Genomic DNA, 20297 nt, shown 5'->3' on the forward strand with positions numbered 1-20297 from the left:
AGAGTAAGTAATATGCTTTCTTTTAAAATAAGTTTTTAATAATAAATATTATCTGTAATATCTTTAGTGATTTCCTAATAAAAATAACTACAATTGCATAAATTTTATAAATATTCACATACGCGGCCTTCATTATACATAAGTAAAATACGTTTTTCGTTTATTAGTTTATTTCAAATTTTTATTATTTTTCAATTCGTATTATAAAAAATTTGTTCATATTAATAAAATGTATTTGTCACAATTATATTTATTTTTTATTTAAATATATTTTTATAAAAATAATATACATGTACATTAAAATTAATATATAATTCAGCAACTATTATTATTTTATAGAATTCTTGTAATAATTTACATTTCATATAAAATGCGTTGCTTTTTATTTTATATGTTATTCTAGTCCAAAATGGTTGTTTTATCATGTTACAAAGAATTTTTATTTTTAGATTTAAATTAGCAATATACGTGTATTGTTTTGTATATAACTGAAGAATATAAATATATTTTATTGTGAAGATATGTATATATATATATCTATTACTAATTACAAAATGTAATATTAATCCTATAAAATATGCTTCATGAAAAATATATCATAAGGTATAATTATTGTAGAAACCATTTTAATTTAATTTTAGTACTTTTTACATGATATAAATTTGAGGATATAAATATATATGATGAAAAAATATCTTTATTAAATGTTGATTATTTATATATATCATCCAGGTAATACAGTGTGTAAGGTTATAATTAAAATGAATATTTAGTATCATTCATTATAAAATTTAAATTTGGTGTTAACTAAATTTATAAAAGCGAATTAAATAAATATTATATTCAAAATTTATAAATAAATAGAAGATATATATTTTTTATTTTTTACATTATCAAAATATTATATTAATAAATTAAATGTTTACATATATAAATAGACAGTATGTACAATTTTTTTTTTTTTTTAATTGTAAAATTTTAAGTATGTATATATATATATATATATATATATATATAGGTAAAAATCTATGTAGTCTTTAAAAATATTGAAACAATATATGTTTTTCTGAATTAATATAATAATGCGTATATATATTTATAAATATATTTCCTATTTTCCATATATACAAATATATTAAATAAAGTGTTTATATGCATTTTGAGATGTATATAAATACGCATAATTTCTATTGATAACTAATAATTCCTTTATATTTATAAATCTACTTTTCTGAATAAAATATAATTAAAATTTTCTTTTAATTTTATTTTAGATAATTTTCTGGTACATAACCTTGTTTTTTTAGTCATGTAAGTTTTAGTTAGTTCTATTATTAAAATATTGTATATTTTTTGTATAAGAGTTAATTAAGTATAATGTATTTTATTTTAGAATAATAATGTTTTTCTCGTAATATTGGTAACTAATATTAATATATTAAATATACTTTTTTAGAGTTTCTAATGAAAAATATTAGATAATGTTAATATATATTATAGTTATTATATTTACAAAAAAAAAATTAAGAAGAATTATTTAGTTAATGATATAACATGTAGATATTTTTTTCTTTGGAACAATATACTAAAGTGATATGAATTTTGAAACCTATATATACAAACATTAATGAGTAATGAAAGCGAAAAAAATGCTAATAAGAATTTAATATAAAATATTTATGTGTTTTTTGTTATATAATATGAAGTATTACTATATATTATTAAAATATTTTCTTCTGTGGGTATTATATATATATGCATGTAAAATAAGTATATTACGATATATATATATGCATATGTTTTTTTTTGTTTTTTGTTTTTTAGTAATTTTTGAATAATTTTAAAATATTTATATGTGTATATGAATATTGAATATAAATTACATATGCACATATACTTGTAATAAGTTCTTCATATTCTCGATTTTTTGTTTTTATTGCAGATTTATACTTCTAACTTTTATCTCATTTTTTTGTTTCTACTTTTTTTGCATTTAATACTTGAAAAATTAAAATTAGAAAATAAAATCTTATTAAATTTTAATGGAATTACAAGGTATAAAAATTATTATATTTAAGAAAAAGTAGAATTGGTGTTCTACTATTGTGACGAAGTCAATGAATCGTGGATATAATATAAACTGATATAATAATTGTTGTGATATATGTAGTAATAATTGTAAATTTTCTTTTATTTTGCACACAGTGTATGCTTTATTTCATTGTATCAATAAATATTCATGGAGTATATGTTCATAAATATTAATAAAAATAATAAAGTAGAATTTCGCGAATAAATATTATATGTATGTAAGCATTAAGAATATGATAGATATGAATAATAAAAACTATTTTTTGGATTGCATATATAACTATGAAAATCATTTATTCAACGAAAAAGTTACGCAGGAAAAAGAGAGGATGGAGAAGAAGAGAAACCAAACATAGAAAGGATGGACAGGAGAAATTCCAAAAAAAAAAATAAGAAAAAAAAAAACAGTAAATCATATAAATTGTTATTTCTTATGAAACCAAATATGAATTTATAACTGCTAATTTTAAAACCATTATATTTTCCTTTTATTTATACGTTAAGACAACAGTTACAAAGATATTTTTCTAAAAACAAAGATGGATATAAACGTATGTGTTTAATGAATAAGTCAGAGAAAAAAGGAAGATAATTTAAATAAAATATTTTACCAAAATATTTGTTTTTCCCTTTATTCTCATAAAAAGGAGAAAAACTGAGAAAATTAGCTTCTAATTATGTATTTGGAAATTGGGAATATAAAAAATGAAATCATATATATTAAAGAATTTATATTTGTTACACATGTTTCTAAAGCTAATACATATATACATGCATATGTATAAGTATATGTACATCCACTTGAACATACGTGTATCTCATAATGTGATATATCAATTTACATATTTCATCATATGTACCGTTTTATGTTTAATAAATGCATATATACTTTTATACGTAGTTAAGTACTTTGAATTATTCTTCCGCATAATTAAAAAAGTTTATTTAATCACTTTCTCTTCCACAGAGTGCATATGTAAAAATTAAAATAGAAAAAATAAAATGCATTTTATATTGCATGTTTTACATATTCAGCCTTATGATATTTTTTGAGGAATTTCTTTTTGTGACAATGTTTTGCTTATATATACGTACATTTTTTATATGTTGACTCCATCTGTAAAATATATTTATAGAGGCTCTAATGTGTACTTAAACTTTTAAAAAAAAATATAACTAATAATACATTTTTTATCGAAAGTTAATATTGCGTACATAAATAAATGAAATGGTTTGTGTATACAAGTGTATGCATAATTGTATGGATACATAAGATTGTATTATTCATGATTGAATGCGTATTTATACATATAGCACTTATGAATATATATATTTTTTTTTGTACTATTCTTCTTTTGACGTTTTAGCTTGTTTACATTTTTAAGTTGTAAACGTATGCATATACATATATATGTACATATAAATATTTGTATGCTGGAAATTTATTTAGATGTTTTTTTTCACATTACCCCTTATGCTCTCCTGATGTACATGGACCCATGTAAGTGTTCATGCATATAAGATAGAATGAGACGAATGATAGTACTCTAATATATGACAAGCTAATATCACCACAGTATGAAATTCATTAAAAAGTATATTTCTCTTAATGTTGTTAACAAAAGGAAGAATAAAGTATATAGATGTTAAGGTAAAATAAACGTGTTGTTGATTAAATTAATTAGTTGTATAGATAATTCGTTTAACAATAGCTCTATTTTATAATAAGTCACATTTGTAAATTTACATGTGATTACTTTTATTAAAGATTCTTATAAAGGTTTTTAATTAGCATAATTGTTATAAGAATTCAGAAAGAACCAATTTAAAAGTAAAAATGGGAAAAGTAAAAAATGGAAAGGTACAAATTATTAGTTTTTTAAAGTTCTATGAAAACAATTTACATATACATAAATGCATAGGATGGTCTTACGAATGGATGCATGTGCTTATAATATGCATCACATTTAAACACGTATATAAGGATGAACACAGAAGTAATAATAAAAAATATTGTACAAGCAAATTACTTATACATGTATGAATATAATGAATTTATTAATTTGATACTAAAAAAAAATCAATTTTAACTATAGTTATTGTTTTTTTTTTTTTTTTTTAAACATCTCATTAGTTTAATATAAATAAATTTATTGGTAATAAGAAAAGATTAAGTAGGTTTTGAAACAAAAAAATTAATTAGAATAAATAGATGTCAGAAAGCTCTTTAGAAGAATGAAATACATATAGATAAAAATTAGAATAATCCTTATTTCAGTGATCACATTATCAAATATATGTTTGCCCGAACATATCTCATAGAATTTATAGTTGTAATAGTATTGTAGGAGAGGTATATTCTACAATAAAAATTATTACTGAATGAAACAATGAGAGATTAATAATTTCACTGGAAATATATATAAATTACATTAATTTATATCTATATAAAATATTGAAATTAAAAAAGTCATATTTGTCATTATTATTACATCATTAGTAATATCTCTAATTAGAAGAAACATAAATTATTTATATAAAAGAAATATTTGTGAAAAATTATTATTACAAATTACACTAAATCTACAAAAAGTCAATAAAAATTAAGGGACTAATATTAATATTAATACATATATATGAGAACTCATATATGTACATTTATAAAATGAATATTTATATTTAATAATACCATTGATTAATGTCGTATACAATTACTAAGTAACTAATTAGATATTTCAAATAAAAAGGAAGTTATTTATTGATAATTCTTTCATTTTTATGAATGCACCTAATTATTTAATTTAATTGGACGTTAATATAATTAATTAATATAGCATGCATATAGTAATTAAAAAATAAAATACGAAAGCTGCTAAAAAATATCAATTGAATTAGTTGCATGAAAGCTTAGAAAATAATAACTAAAAAAATGCTTATTATATTCATGTAATTTTTATAATTATATAATTTTCATAATAGGAAGTTTTAATTATTAAGTTGTGTTATACTTTTTTACATCAATACAAATTTGTAAATTTTGACAAGTTGTTATCCAAATGAAAGTATCATATAAATGTCTTTAACCAAGTATCTTGACAAATATATATATATATAAATATATAAATTTATATAGTGCATATATTTACATGAACACGAAATAAAATAATAATTATGTCATTTTTCTATAATGCTCCAGAGTAATGTATACTATGTAGCATATATAAATTCAAGGATATTTTATATTTATTTTTAATTAATTTTGTTTAACTTGTTTACATACACAAATTAGCATCTATTATTATATAATAAACATAATATATTTTTGATATTACATTTTTATAATTATCTACGTTTATTATATTAAACAAACAGAATGAAATATAAGTAGTTTTGCTTTTATAGATATATTTCATTAAAAACCCAATTTAATTTATTTGAGTATGTCACATAGTAGTTTTAATATAATGTGATATTTTAAGTAATATTTATTTGTATGCCAACAAAAATTATGTACATTACAATATCGACCATAAAAGTGTTAAAAGGATATATGATGCGTCAAAAGTTTTTCTAAATTTTATAATATGTTATACTATATATTATCTTTTTCTATTTCTTAATTATATTATTTTCCGTTGTAAATTATTTTATTTGATATAATTTGTTTATTATAATTTTCCCTTTTTTAATCATAATTACTGAAAAATATTTATTATTAAATATAATTGTGCATGATTCTTATATTTTTTTAATATTACTATTTCTCTATATATTATAAAATAACATATATTTTAACCAAAAAAAAAAAAAAATAATATTAATTAATTAATAAATTTAATAAATTTTATTTTAGTTATAATAAATAAAATACTTGTATTTTAATTATATAGAAATTATTGTATTCTATTTATAATAATAATATACAATTGTATAAAAGTGCTAAATTGAATAAAGCTCTTTAAAATATTATAATTTTTTATTTGAATTAAATTCTAGAATATACTTTTAAAATTATTCTTCTACAAATATTTTACATGTCGTATATATATGGTACATATTAGGTTATAATTTTAGCTATAAAAAATAACATTTTTTATATTTCGTTTCCATCTTATGGATACTCTTTTATCTTACACAACTATTTGTATTTTTCGTTTGTAAAATAGTGTTTAAAAAGTGTGACATGTATAAATAATTAAGCTTATTATATGGAATTTCTTTAAAAATATAATAACCATATTCCTAATATATGCTAATATTCTCATTCTCAAAGAATATCTGATTTTTTTATGCTAATTATAAAATAAAATTTTTGTGTATCAAAAAAGCCATTTTATACTTTTTCTGAAAAGTATTATTAACAAAAATTTAGATCTGTTCTGTCAGGTTATTAAAATAAATATGTTTTTTGATCATTCATTAAGAAAATTAGTTTTCTGAAATATCATTTTAATGCTTCTTTTTTTAATAATAAATTTATTGGAAATATATAAAAAAATATTTTTTAGATTATCATAGTTTTTTATATCTTTTACACTATTCATGGAATTTTCTAATTTTTAAAAAAATAAAATAACTATGGAAATTACTATACGCTTATGTTACTAACATGTGAATATAATGTAGAACTTTTAACAAAATTCATGTATTATAAAAATAAATAAATCCATCTTCAATGGAAACAATTAATGTTTTATATTAGCAAAATTACTTAAATCTATCCCTTTTAGAAGTACATTTCCGCAATTCATTGGTGCAGTATAATATGATAACATAAAATTTGTCTTAAATTTTTGTTCCTGCATATTGTATGCTCAAATATACACCTATAGGATAATTATTATTATGAGTAAAGAACTTTATCACCTTATAAATAATAAAAATACCTTCCTTTCATTGTAATAAAACTTTTATAATCATTTACATAATTAGAACAGTGGAAATGGATTATTAGTTTCTATAACTGTTATAATATTTTCAGAAAATTAGAAAGGAAGTAATAATATTTAATTAAAGATATATTACAACATAATGTATATGATAATTCCTAATACAAAGAGGTAATGTTGAATTAAAAGATCATCGAATGTATTAATATAAAGATGATGATACTTCAAGAACTGCATCCAAAAAAATATTCATGAAATGCATATCCATTATATTCAAGGCATATATAGTGAGAGATATATCATTAAAAAAAAACTATACAGAGCATTTATTCATATATATTATAACACAAAATATGTCTGTATTACCAAGAAAAAAAGTTTAAAGCTTTCAGAATATATGAGTAATATTTTAGAATTTACTATATTGAATACATTTTCTATCGTATTTTTATTATATTTTTATTTCATATTTCATTAGTAAATTTGTAATATATATTAGGGTGACATGTACTAACGAGATTATTTAATTCTCAATAAAGTGTTACAATTGTATGGTTATTAGTTACGTTTTATGCATTTTAATTCTTTATATACTATTAAAATTCTAAAATGTGTCGCTGAAGTAGAAAAAGATAAAATTAAAGCATATTTACAATTGATAGATAGTTTTAAAAAATACCTTTTTCCTTGTATCTAATAGATATTTCTTTTATGATTAATGAAAATATGTTAACAAAAATTAACTGTCGTATACATATAAAAAATTTTTTATGAAACGTTGATATTGTACAGGTACATGTTTGCACAAAAAAGTAATAAGATATATGTTAAATAATATTAAGGGTTTTTATGTTTCTATATTTTTTTTGTATTACAATTAATTATTCTTTACATATATATATATGTAATAATTCTTTCTTGATTCATTAAAATGTGAAATTCAAATTGTTCACTAATCAGAATGAAGATATATACCTAATATGCAAACATTACATATGTAATTGTTTCATTGGGGTTTTTATTATAATATATATGTGACATCTAAGCTATTATATTATATTGTAATCAATGTATTTTAACTTATAAAGTAATTTATATATTTAACCATTTATATTCTTCTTATTTTTTTAAAGGTTGTATGTTTTCATTTTTGATCCTATTAATAAATATATGTTATATTACTTTTAATTTTAATATATGATTACTTTTTTATTTAGTAAAATCAGAATTATTTTATTTTTTGTGTTAAGTTGTAATTTTTATTTAAATGCAAACATAACAAAACATCTTCATAAAAAACATATTTTGAAAATTATATATTTAATAAGTTATATGAAATAAGAATGTATTAACAAATTTCAAAATTTTTTTATAGTTAAAGTATTAAATTATAAATAAATAATGATATAATTCTCATTTAAAAATTAACTATTAATAGAACATTATGAATTTGAGAATATATGAAGCTTTATAATTAAATTAGGATTTCTATTAAAAATTGTGATTTACTTTTTATCCTATATAAATACGGGATGTAATACATTTGTATAAGTATTGCTTAAATAACTATGATATAATATATTAATAAGAAAATATTATGTTCATGAATACATTTGACATAATTAAACAAGTGCATTTTTCTATCAGCATTTTGATTATGTGAATATACTTTATACAACTATTACTCTCTTTTTATTTACTATATTTCTTCTGAATATATATATTAGCTAAAAAAATATATCTATTATTTAATCGACGAATTTAACAATTTTACATTTATAAATAATATTAAAAAATATAACTAATTAAATACTATACCCTTCAAAAATGATATTACAAAAATAAAAGTTCTGTATTTATGTACCTTTTCAATTTATTGTTTTTTACTAGATTAAGTGATACGTCATATATTTAATATTTTAAATATGTTGTATACCATAAATAAATGCATATGATTATGAAGTAAATGATGCAATCACTATAAATAATGAGAAAAAAAATTTATACAAAATATTATTTTCTTATTTTATTATTACTATTATTTTATTGGTACAATAATAATATTTTTTAGAAATAAGCAATTTTTCCGAAATATTATTTTCAGTATGTTAGAATTATTAGTAGGATAACATCATTTAAATAAGTGATATTTCTCCCAAAATTTAGAGGAAACAATCATCTATATTCTCTACTTTCTACATTTTCTATATACTCAATACATATAAATATTATGAAAGCATATATATATATTTTTTAATAAAAATTGATAAAGAAATTATTTAATTACTTCACTGTATTAAATAAAAAATTCATATATTTTGAATATCTAATAATGAAATTAATTTGTATTATATTAATGAAAGTTATTGTTTTAAAAATTGCATTTTTATAAAAAATTTATAGTTTATTTTTGCAGTCATTTTTTTTTTGTTTCTGTTGTATAAGTAATTATAGTTATACAGTTTTTATTATTATATTACGGGAAAATAAAAGAAGACAAATTAAACAAATAATAATAGCGTTATTTATTATTAAAAGGATATTTTTTTATTGTCAAATGAACCCTTGTTAAATATATTTAAGTATTAATATTCTATATAATGGAGAAACAAATTAAGTCACTGTCATTTATTAAATTTGTTACATTTGTCCTTTTAAGTTGGATATTTCATTTTCATACTTGTGTGGTTATAATAATTTTATATAGATATACATGTATTATTTATATTTTTAGAGTTTTATATTAATAATTGTTTTTTAGTATGATATTATTTATTTGATCATATAATAATTTTATTTTTGTTTTTTCAGAGTACGCACGAGAAATCTTTGAATGAATGCTACAATAATCGTAAAAAATTATATACAAGATATTTTCGTTTATTGGCAAAATATAAGCAAGTTAAGGATTCAAGTATAGTATGTTTAAAAGAAGATATACCAAATGGGAATAACGATAAAAAAGATATATATAGTAATGAAAAAAGGAACACAGAAACCATGAAACAATCAAATGGAAGTCCATTATATAATGTTAAAGGCCATAAACAATCTATGAAAAATAAAACCTGTATATTTGAAACAAAAAAATATTCCCATTTAGAAAAAAAAATATTCAAAGAACTTGATTATGAAGATTTTCTCAGAAATAACAGAACAATTAGCAATAAAGTTTACAAAAAAATAATACTTAAAAAGTACGGATTACGGCTTATTTTACCTGTATTATTCTTTTTATTATTATTAATACCCATTATATTAAATATATCTGAAAGTTTTGCACTTGTAGATGAGTTATACAAGGCATTGAAAACGTCTTTTGGAAAAAGTTGGATAAGTCCTTTAAAAGAATGGTTATGGAAATCCCCTTTATGGTGGTTGGGTATTAGAGGAAAAAATACTCAAGGAGCTGAGAGGTCTTTAATTGTTATTCCTTTTTTTAGGAGTATAATTTATTTTTTACCTCTCTTTATATTGGGAGTTACAATTATATTACGAATTGTATATTACCATAAAAAAGTTAAAAAATATGAAAGAATTAAGTTCAAGCAAAGGTAAAATATAGCAAAGAGATAATGATTTTTTCCGTAAATAAATATTCAATAAGAACTAATATATGTAGTATATTTAATCATATGTAAAATAAATATATCAATAATTGCAAAAATTATATGCATGAATGTGCATACAGAAGGACATTTTAATAAATCAGTGTAAAAAAATATTTCTTAGTTTTATTGTGGATTTTAATTTTTCGTGTTTTTCATTTTGTACATTAAGATATATTTTCATCATGATAAATATTATGACTTTGTATATATATGTGTATATACGTATTTTAATAAATTATTATGAAAAGTATACGTTTGTGTGTTAAAACTAATGCATAAAAAAACAATTTATATAATTTTATTAAAATTATATGTTAAATTATATATATTTTATAAGAAATGGTGCTTTATATTTTTAATCTTTCTCCAGTATAAAATATTTTTTGTTGAAGGAATTAAAAAAAAGTCTTATTAATTTTAAATCATAAACAAAAGTGTCTTGTTATGAAATAATAAAAAGAAGGGAATGTACTATGATGTCTTAATATATATATATATATATATTTTTCTTAAAAAAATATAGTAATTGCTATATAAAATAAATTGTGATAAATGATTTTTAGATCATTTACGGTAAATATCAATTTAGTAAACGTCTTTTTTTTATGCATTCTACAAATTTTTACTTAGAAACGTATAATAACATGATAACTGTTTTCTTACTATATACTTTTTATAATTATTTACTAACTTTGGTATATTAATTATATAGAACTCAACAAAAAAGAAAACAATAATTATTTTATAGTTGAACTTATTAGTAAGTCAGTGAAATTCTGGAATTTTTGTTAAATATATATTTAATGAAATATTTAATATAATTACAGAATTCACTTAATGAATTAATTATAATTATATATTAATAAATAATATGTTAATCTTTTTAATTTCCTACCATGGGTTTTTCATAATTATAGTCTACTAAAAATGTGTTTTATATTTATATAAATAAAATTATTCACTAAATGTAATGAACGTATATATATTTATTTTTGAAGTAATATAATTTTTTCTATGTTCACATATATATATATATATGTTCTATTTTGTATGATTATCTATAAAAATACTAAGTAAATGTTTAATGTTATTTTTAACATTCATAAAATTATATTTTGTATATAGTATGTATTAGTAACTTTTTCAAATTAATAATAATCATTTAACAAAAAAAAATTAAAAATAAAAGAAAGAACTATTATTTTTATAGATGATAACTACGTATCCTTTTCTTTTTTTTTTTTGTTTGATAACTATGAATAATGTATACTGAAAGAGATACTCCGTTTTCTTTCTTTTCCTAATGTTTATCTAAACATATATGTTGTACATCATAACCTATAAAATCATTTTTTAAGTAATTTTCTTTTATAACATTTAATTTTTTATAGATTCAAATGAAAATCATAATATAATATCAATACTGTTTTAGTTCTATCACAGTCAATTAAAAAAATACTATGTATTATATGAAATAACCTACGAATATTTATTTTTTTTTAAAGTGTCCTTAGAACTTGCTGAAAATGAAACTAGAGTTTAAGATATTACGGTATGTTGAAATTGAAAATATTGATTATCAAAATATTAATAAAAAATATATGTATAAATTCTTTTTTAATATTATATATTATTATAGTATGTAAAAATTATTTTGTGCATTAAAATTATATATATTCTTTATAATATATGGAATAATTTTATTTAGAAAAAGTTTTTTTTTCTCATATTACCATCTCCTATATATAAATATATAATTAATTAAAAAAACAATAAAAATAATTAGGTAGATGCATACAGATATTTTTCATTTAAAAAAATATTATATATAAAACAATTAAAAGTTGTAAAATTTATAAATTATGATACAAATATAAAAAATAATTTATTTTCATATAGAATATATATTCCTTCATTGATTACTTAGTAGAATATATTTTTAATTTTTTAGATATTTTATAGAACATAAAATATTATATATTACTATGGAATAAATGAAGTATCTGTTATGATTAACATAACGTAAAATGTTATTTATTTAATATATTATTACTATTAAATAGTTATAAAAATATATATTATATTAGGAATAACGATTATTTCCAAAATATAATGTTAACAATTCTAAATTTAATAGGAAAAAGTCATAACAATTAGTTATTATTAACTTAGCATATAAGAATATATTATCTATATTCTCTAAGTTCTCTATTCTATATAAACGTAATATTTCGAAATATAATAAAATGGTGTATTTTTTTTTATATTTTTTTTTTGGTATGAAATAATTAAAACATTATTTAATTAGTGTACCAATATAAAAAATTAGATTATATATTTTTAATGCTTATGAATAAATTGAAATTATTTTATAATAAAGAGGATTAGTTTTTATTTTAGGTAATATTATAATAAAAATTAAATATATATTTTTAATGTTATTTTGCTTCGTATATACAGTATAATCTAATATTGTTACACGTAATTTACTAAATATTTATGAAAGAATAATAAAAGTGAATTTTAAAATAAATACAAAATCTTATATCACTCACAGTATATTCTATTGTTATTAACATTGTTTTCATTTAATATATTAAAATATTAAGTATCTATATGATGGAACGTAAAATTAAGTCAACCATGTTCATTAAAATTTCTGTATTAATCATCTTAAATTTGATATATCATTTTAACATGGATGAGGTATGATAATACTATTTAAGCATATATGCTTATTAATAATTTCCAAGTTTAATTTTTATAAATATTAATTTTTTGAGAGAAATGATTTATTCCTTTAAATAATTATTTTTTGCTATTGTTTTTTAGAGAGTATTTAATAGATCTATGGATGAAAGTTACGAACCTGATAGATTAGATACAAAAAATTATAGAATACTAGCAAAATGTATACATAACAGCGATTCATATACTTTAGGGATAAAAAAGAATATGCCAAAAACTACAGAATACAAAAAAAAAGATATATCTAAAAATGAGAAACTGGACAAAAAAAAAAACAAACAATTAAATAGAAGTTTATTAAATAAGGCACAATATTATACAGAAGTTACAGATTATAATAAAGGAATGTTTGATGGAAAACATTTCCATTTTGAAAAAAAATGGGTTAAAAAAAAAGATTATGATCATTATCTTGAAAGAAACAGGAGAATTTGTGATATATCTTTAAAAAAAATAAAATTTAGAAAATATGGAATTGGGATTTCTATGTTTCTTATTTTTCTCTTGCTGGGAATAGGAATACCCGTATTACCAAGACTGGAGTCTTTGAAAAATGCATGGGACAGTATTAAGAATGATTCAGTATGGGATCCTTTTAAAACATTTATAGATCCATTGATACAGGGAAATGAATACTATATTTTTATAGCATTATTTAGCGTGCTTATGATTATGTTATCTATTATGATTATAATAAGTACTTACAAGATCTTAAGAAATAATGAAAAATATAATAAAATTAAGTTAATAAATGAGTAAAATGAATAATAAGGAATATATATGTTTATGTAATGAAATTTTCAATATGAATAATAAGTGTAATATTTTTGGTGATGTTCTTAAATAGAATACATATAATTTCTGAAATATTATAAATGCAAGCGAGTATATATGGTGTTTTAGAAACACAACATGAAAAATATATTTTCTTCGTTTTTTTTTGGATTTAAATATTTTAATAATTTTGTATCTAAACACAGAATATGATTTTATCTTAATAAATATTATGGAATAATGTATTTATTTATATAATTAAATATATTTATATGAAAAATATGTGATTGTGCTTGAAAATTAATATAGTACAAAACAGATAATTATTTATAATTCTAGAAATTTATATTTGCTATAAAATGTTTTTCTTTCTATATTATAAATTGTAAACTAAAATTATTATTTATTCAGGTAAATAAGAAAATGTATTATTTTAAAATTAACAAGAAATGTCTCCTATGTTGTACTAAAAGATAGTGATGATATTTCGTTGCATTGATATGTATATGTGTATTGTTTTAGTTAATAAAGAACTTAATATATATTATAAATAATATGCTATAAGTAAAATATGTTATAATATATATTGTTTGTAACAATTATTGTAATAAACTTCTAGACTCTCTTTCATCGTATAAAAGTAAAATTATAGATATATTATAAAGTAATATTCCTTTAAGTAGGACACTTAATTTAGGATTTATCGATAATATTTTAATTTTACTATTATTATTATTTTATTTTATTAGTTTACAAATATTATTAAATATAGAATTAATTATTTTTTAAGAAAAAAATATTTTTCAAGTATTTTAAAAAAAATATATTATTTTCCTCATATATATAGAAAAAAAAATTAAATTAATAGATTTTGAATTTTAAAGAGAAAATTTTTAAACCGTAGTGTTTTTTTTATTTACATTTTATATTTTTAATATATAAATGAAAGGAATTTGTTTAGCACGGAAATTATATCTTTATGAAAATTAAATTATGTATAGATTGAATTTGTAGAACTGAATAAATAATGTTTATAGATTAATTCTGCTTAAAATATTTTAAGTTTGTGTTACATAAATAAATTAGTAACTTATTACTATATTATTTTTATAATTTATTTTTGTTATGTGTCTTATAATGCAGTTCACCATATATATAATATATATTTTAATAAATTATTAATGTAGAAATAAAAACAACGATTAAAAAATATAACAGAATAAATTTGTTTTAATATTTATTAGATGTATGCATCATTTGTTAAAACTTTTGTTTTACTAAATATACGATTACTATAAAGAAATGTTTGTGAAAAATATAACTAACAGATTGATCGCCGTTAGTACTATTGTATTTATTCTTTTTATATAAATATGCCAATGTTTCAATAATTTTCTATAGTTTCAATATTATATATATTTTGTATTATTATTTTATGGGTCCTATTAAATATAATGCAAAATGTATCATATCTACTTAATAGCTAAAATTCATATTTATAGTAAAATACAAAGATATACATAGTTATGTACAATGAAAAAAAATGCGTGAGTATTGTGACGTTTTCAGTTAACAAATTACAATTATAACTGAAAATTTTATGCAATGAGAAATGTAATACCCCTTTTTTAAAATATCATTGTTATATGAATATATAAGTAATAAGATGCATGGATACTATAAAAATAAATTCTATCTGAAAATGCAAGAATATAAGAATTATCTTTCTACTTATCAGATCTTATAAATATTATCATGTTACTTCCTATTATATTATTAGGAATATGTTTCGTATTTTTCCATTTATATAAAGTAAAGAAAAACGAAATATAGAAACATAAATACCACTTGTTACCATTATAATTTAATTTATAGAAAATTTAATAATTATAATATAGTGTTAAATATGTATATTATTTATCATGTATCGATTTTTTTTAATCTCTTGGATGTTATATATAAAATAGGGTATTAAGGTAGTAAAAAAATTATTATAATAATACTCAAGAAGAACATATTTATGAATTATTAACTAATGGTAAGAAGTTTTCCCAACAAAATTCAAGCAAAATTATAATGCATCTTTGTTAGCGTAAATCGTAAATGAGCTTTAAATAATGTCAAATAAAAGATATGTCAATAGAAGAAAAAAATGTTAAAATTGTTATATAATTGGTTAAATCTTCAATTTTATAAACTGAAATAAAAAAAATAATAAAGATTTTAAATAATGTTATAAAGAAATAATATATATATTTCTATATTTTGATTAATGTTTTCGTTTCAAGATTTTACATTTTTGATTTATATAATAATATTATTGATGTAGTTTTTAATGTTCTTTTATATTCTTTTCTTTCGTCTGCTTTAATACTTAAATAATAAATGTTATATTATATTATATTATTTTTTAATGTTATGCACGTTTAATTTAACTTCTTGTGTTATATATTTAAGTGTTAAAATTATTTATATAATATTCCAAGTAAAATATCTTGCATAAAGGCATTTTTTGACTAATGATGCTTAAAATAATAATGTATTTATGTTATCCTTTACGTTGGATAATTTTCGTAGACATATATACATTTATGATAGATAAAATTATTTATTAATAAATTTCTACATATGTATAACATATATACCACTAAGTATCTATTTTCTATTGAAAACAATATAAACTGTGACTCTTGTATCACGTGTCTCCTTGAGGATGATAAGCCATATTATGAAAACTTCCTTCATTATTTCTATTTACTTCATCATGTAGGTTTTGTAACGATTCTCATGTTTCTTCTTGAAATTTGTTAAGTTCAATTATTTTTTTCATTCGTAAATGACTATGTATCTATGATTTCAATGGAGTAAACTATATGAAAATATATGTATATATACTTAAAAATATAATTGTTATGTGATCATAATTTTTGTGAAAATAACTTATACAATTTGTGATAAAATTTTATTAATTTTAATTGTAATATTTAATAACATTATATAAAAAAAATAAAGTGAAAGATATTAGTAATACAATAGCTGCTATTAAATTGGGAACAAATATATAATCTGCATTTGTAGGTGCTAATATTTGTGGTAAACTATTGCATGGAGTCAATTTGTTCATTTTATCATCATATGCCTTCTTAAAATTCATTAGCTCTTCACAAAAAGCGTTTTCATATATTTTTTTTGATATATTTCGTAATTTTCCTTATAAAGTTTATAACATTTTCTGATATTATCACAATAACTTGTATTATATACACTGCTTGTGCCATTATATTTGAGAAAATCTCTATAATACGTATATAGTTCTTTAATCTTATCTAAAACTTCCTTAGGTATAATTTTTAATTCTTGAATGCATATATTTTCTGTTTCGGACGAAAATATTTTATATTCTTGAAAACAATTAGGATTCTTATTATATTTTTCATCTGCATTTATCCTATAATTTGCGTATTTGCAACATCTGTTTCTATCCGATTTATATAGTTTCTTTATTTAAATTAAATATATACCTATCACTTGATATTTAGAGGTACAATTATCTCCAATTTTCGTACATTTCTTTCCAGGATTTTCAATATTGTTCCTGTCATTATCACTCTAAAATTTTGAGATCGTATCGTCCAACTTCTTTTTATATTTAAAATATAATGTAACAGTATTCTCCTGAAAATAAAAAAATATATAATGATTATATATAAATATGAAAAATCATATTCTCATAAAGTTTATATATATACCATTTCTAGAATATTGAATTCTTAATACAATTATATATATAATTATTATAAAATAAAAATAAATTTTACCTTTTCTTCTGTACTTCCATAGAACATTGTATATAAGTGTACGTGAATTAAATAACAAAAATTAAATTTGTATCATATTAATATTTATATAAATGAAAAAAAAAATATAATATATTTATATGTGGTGTATTCCTTTTTTTAATACATAGAAATAAAAAAAAAGTGCTTACAAAAAGCCATTTTTACTTTTTGTTAATATTAAAATAAGGTACAATAGTTAGTAAAATATAAAATAAACTCATTTAATTGATAAAATAATTTGAAAAACAAGATTACTTTAATGTAAATGAAAAAAATATAGAAGAAAATACGCTTTCCTATTTTTTTATTTGTATGGGGCTTATATAATTATTCTGATATATTGTACAAAGAAATAAATTAATTTTAGTTCATTATTATATACACTTTTCATTATATTGAAATATCTATATAGAATCCATTTTGGTCTTCTAAATTATTATAAACAGATAAATATTAAAAACATAAAAGGTACATAATTTTTTTTTTCTTTTATTATATTTTTTTTATTCTTAAGGTGATGCCTTTCATAGTATTTCAATTCATATTTATAGGAAGTTTTAATATCAAAAGTATATTGGTCAAAAAGCTTAAATTCACAAATGTTACTAAAATTAAAATCAAATTAAATGAAAAAAAAATTTAACTAAAAGGAAATGTAGTTTATTAAAATAAGTAATTATGTTTTTTAATAAAAAATATATTTCTTCAAAAATTTTGTTTTAATTATAAATGTAAGATTCCATAAATTGAATATATGATGAATTATTAAATAATCTGTTTATTCTCTCCATTCTATTGTATTTGAATGTTAAAATTTTACTTTTTTCTTTATCACCTTCAACATTGAATATTTTTTATTTTTATACTGGATATATAAATGTATACAAAAAAGTAAATATTTCTATAATATAATTGATTATAATTATATACAAAAAATAGAAAAGTTTAATAATTATCCTAACTTTTTTAATAAAATTTACTATTAAAATAGTTTGTACTTGGAAAATAACAAAATCTTATATTCATATGTCAATAAAAATTTATTATTATAATCTCTAGAGAATACACTATATTAGTAATCATGTTTATGATAAATGTTTTTATATGCATATATAATAAAATAGTTGCGAACATTAATATCATAATACTTTCAAATTTTGTATATGTTACTACTATTCTATTTATAGATATTATATCTCAGATGAGTTCAATAACATAATGAAATTTAATTCAAGTTACTTAGAAAATAATAATTATTTCTACTTTTTTTTTATATATCATATTATTTAAAAATATTTTACTCTTATATAGATTTAATATAATTTATAAATCACAATATACAATATTATAATTCTCTCAATTTATTCATCATATAATTAAATATATTTTAAAAAGAATAAGAAAAGAATAAGAAATTTGTTTTTTTATTATTAATATATATATGGAATGAAGAGTTTTTTTAATCACGAATAATGATTAAGTTAAAATAGCAGCATAATTATTATAATTGTTAAGTATTTTTTAATGTTATTTTATAATAGATATTCTTTGTTTCTTATTTTATTACTTTATTTTTCATAATATTATTTATTTTTCTTTATGTATTATCATATTGGGTTGTTTATAAAAATAAAATGACTTTTTTTAATTTCTATTAATGCATTTAATTAAATAGACCTGTTTGAATTTAATAATATACTAACTTATTATTAAATATAATTTTAACCAAATATAAAAGGAACAAGATGATGTATCCATTTTTATAATGATTATAATGGAATTATTTGATACTTTATTATTTCTACATAGTGAAATTTCACTGTAAGACTTTCGTGTATATGCATACATTTTTTAAAGTATTATAAATATTTTCAAGAATTATAAGAATACCTGTGAATCAGTTAATTATGTACAGAGCATTTTTTATTTTCTTATACTTATGAATATTTTATAGTGTACTCTCAATATTTATATTATTATAATTGTTAGTTTAAAATATATTTTTCATTTTATTTATGTGCATTAGTTTTTGCATAGTTTTTTAGTATTTTTTTTTTATTTTAGAAAAAATTATGTTACTTCAGAAACATTCCAAATAAAGTTTCTTTTATAATGAAATTCCAATTTTTTTAATATTCATTTGTAAGAAATAATAATAATAACTATATATATATTATAGATATATGTTTTTGTTTTTGTTTTTTTAAATATATTATTCCTCTTCTATTTCAGGAAATCATAAATAAATTAATGGTACATAATTTATGAATGAGCGGGGTTAATATGACAAATAAGAAAATTCATGATATAGAATGAAAATGCATTCACTTTTTATAAATTTATTT

At 18.5% G+C, this 20297-nt stretch overlaps 3 protein-coding genes across 3 annotated transcripts; 2 read left to right on the forward strand and 1 right to left on the reverse strand.

Moving 5' to 3' along the window:
• Positions 1 to 9580: 9580 nt before the first annotated feature.
• MKS88_000312 (uncharacterized protein) lies at positions 9581 to 10538 on the forward strand (the record flags this gene model as incomplete). Its single annotated transcript, XM_067219354.1, has 2 exons — positions 9581 to 9667; positions 9792 to 10538. The coding sequence occupies 2 exons, from the start codon at positions 9581 to 9583 to the stop codon at positions 10536 to 10538; spliced, it is 834 nt and encodes a 277-aa protein (XP_067070307.1).
• A 2672-nt stretch (positions 10539 to 13210) lies between these two features.
• Positions 13211 to 14098, forward strand: MKS88_000313 (fam-m protein; the record flags this gene model as incomplete). Its single annotated transcript, XM_067219356.1, has 2 exons — positions 13211 to 13297; positions 13424 to 14098. 2 exons carry the CDS (start codon positions 13211 to 13213, stop codon positions 14096 to 14098), a joined length of 762 nt encoding a protein of 253 aa, XP_067070308.1.
• Positions 14099 to 17266: 3168 nt separating this feature from the next.
• On the reverse strand, positions 17267 to 17958 carry MKS88_000314 (PIR protein; the record flags this gene model as incomplete). Its single annotated transcript, XM_067219357.1, has 3 exons — positions 17267 to 17550; positions 17635 to 17722; positions 17932 to 17958. The coding sequence occupies 3 exons, from the start codon at positions 17956 to 17958 to the stop codon at positions 17267 to 17269; spliced, it is 399 nt and encodes a 132-aa protein (XP_067070309.1).
• Positions 17959 to 20297: the final 2339 nt, after the last annotated feature.

Source organism: Plasmodium brasilianum (genome assembly GCF_023973825.1).
Source record: "Plasmodium brasilianum strain Bolivian I chromosome Unknown PB_00_18, whole genome shotgun sequence".
In the NCBI taxonomy this organism is placed as follows: Eukaryota; Apicomplexa; class Aconoidasida; order Haemosporida; family Plasmodiidae; genus Plasmodium; species Plasmodium brasilianum.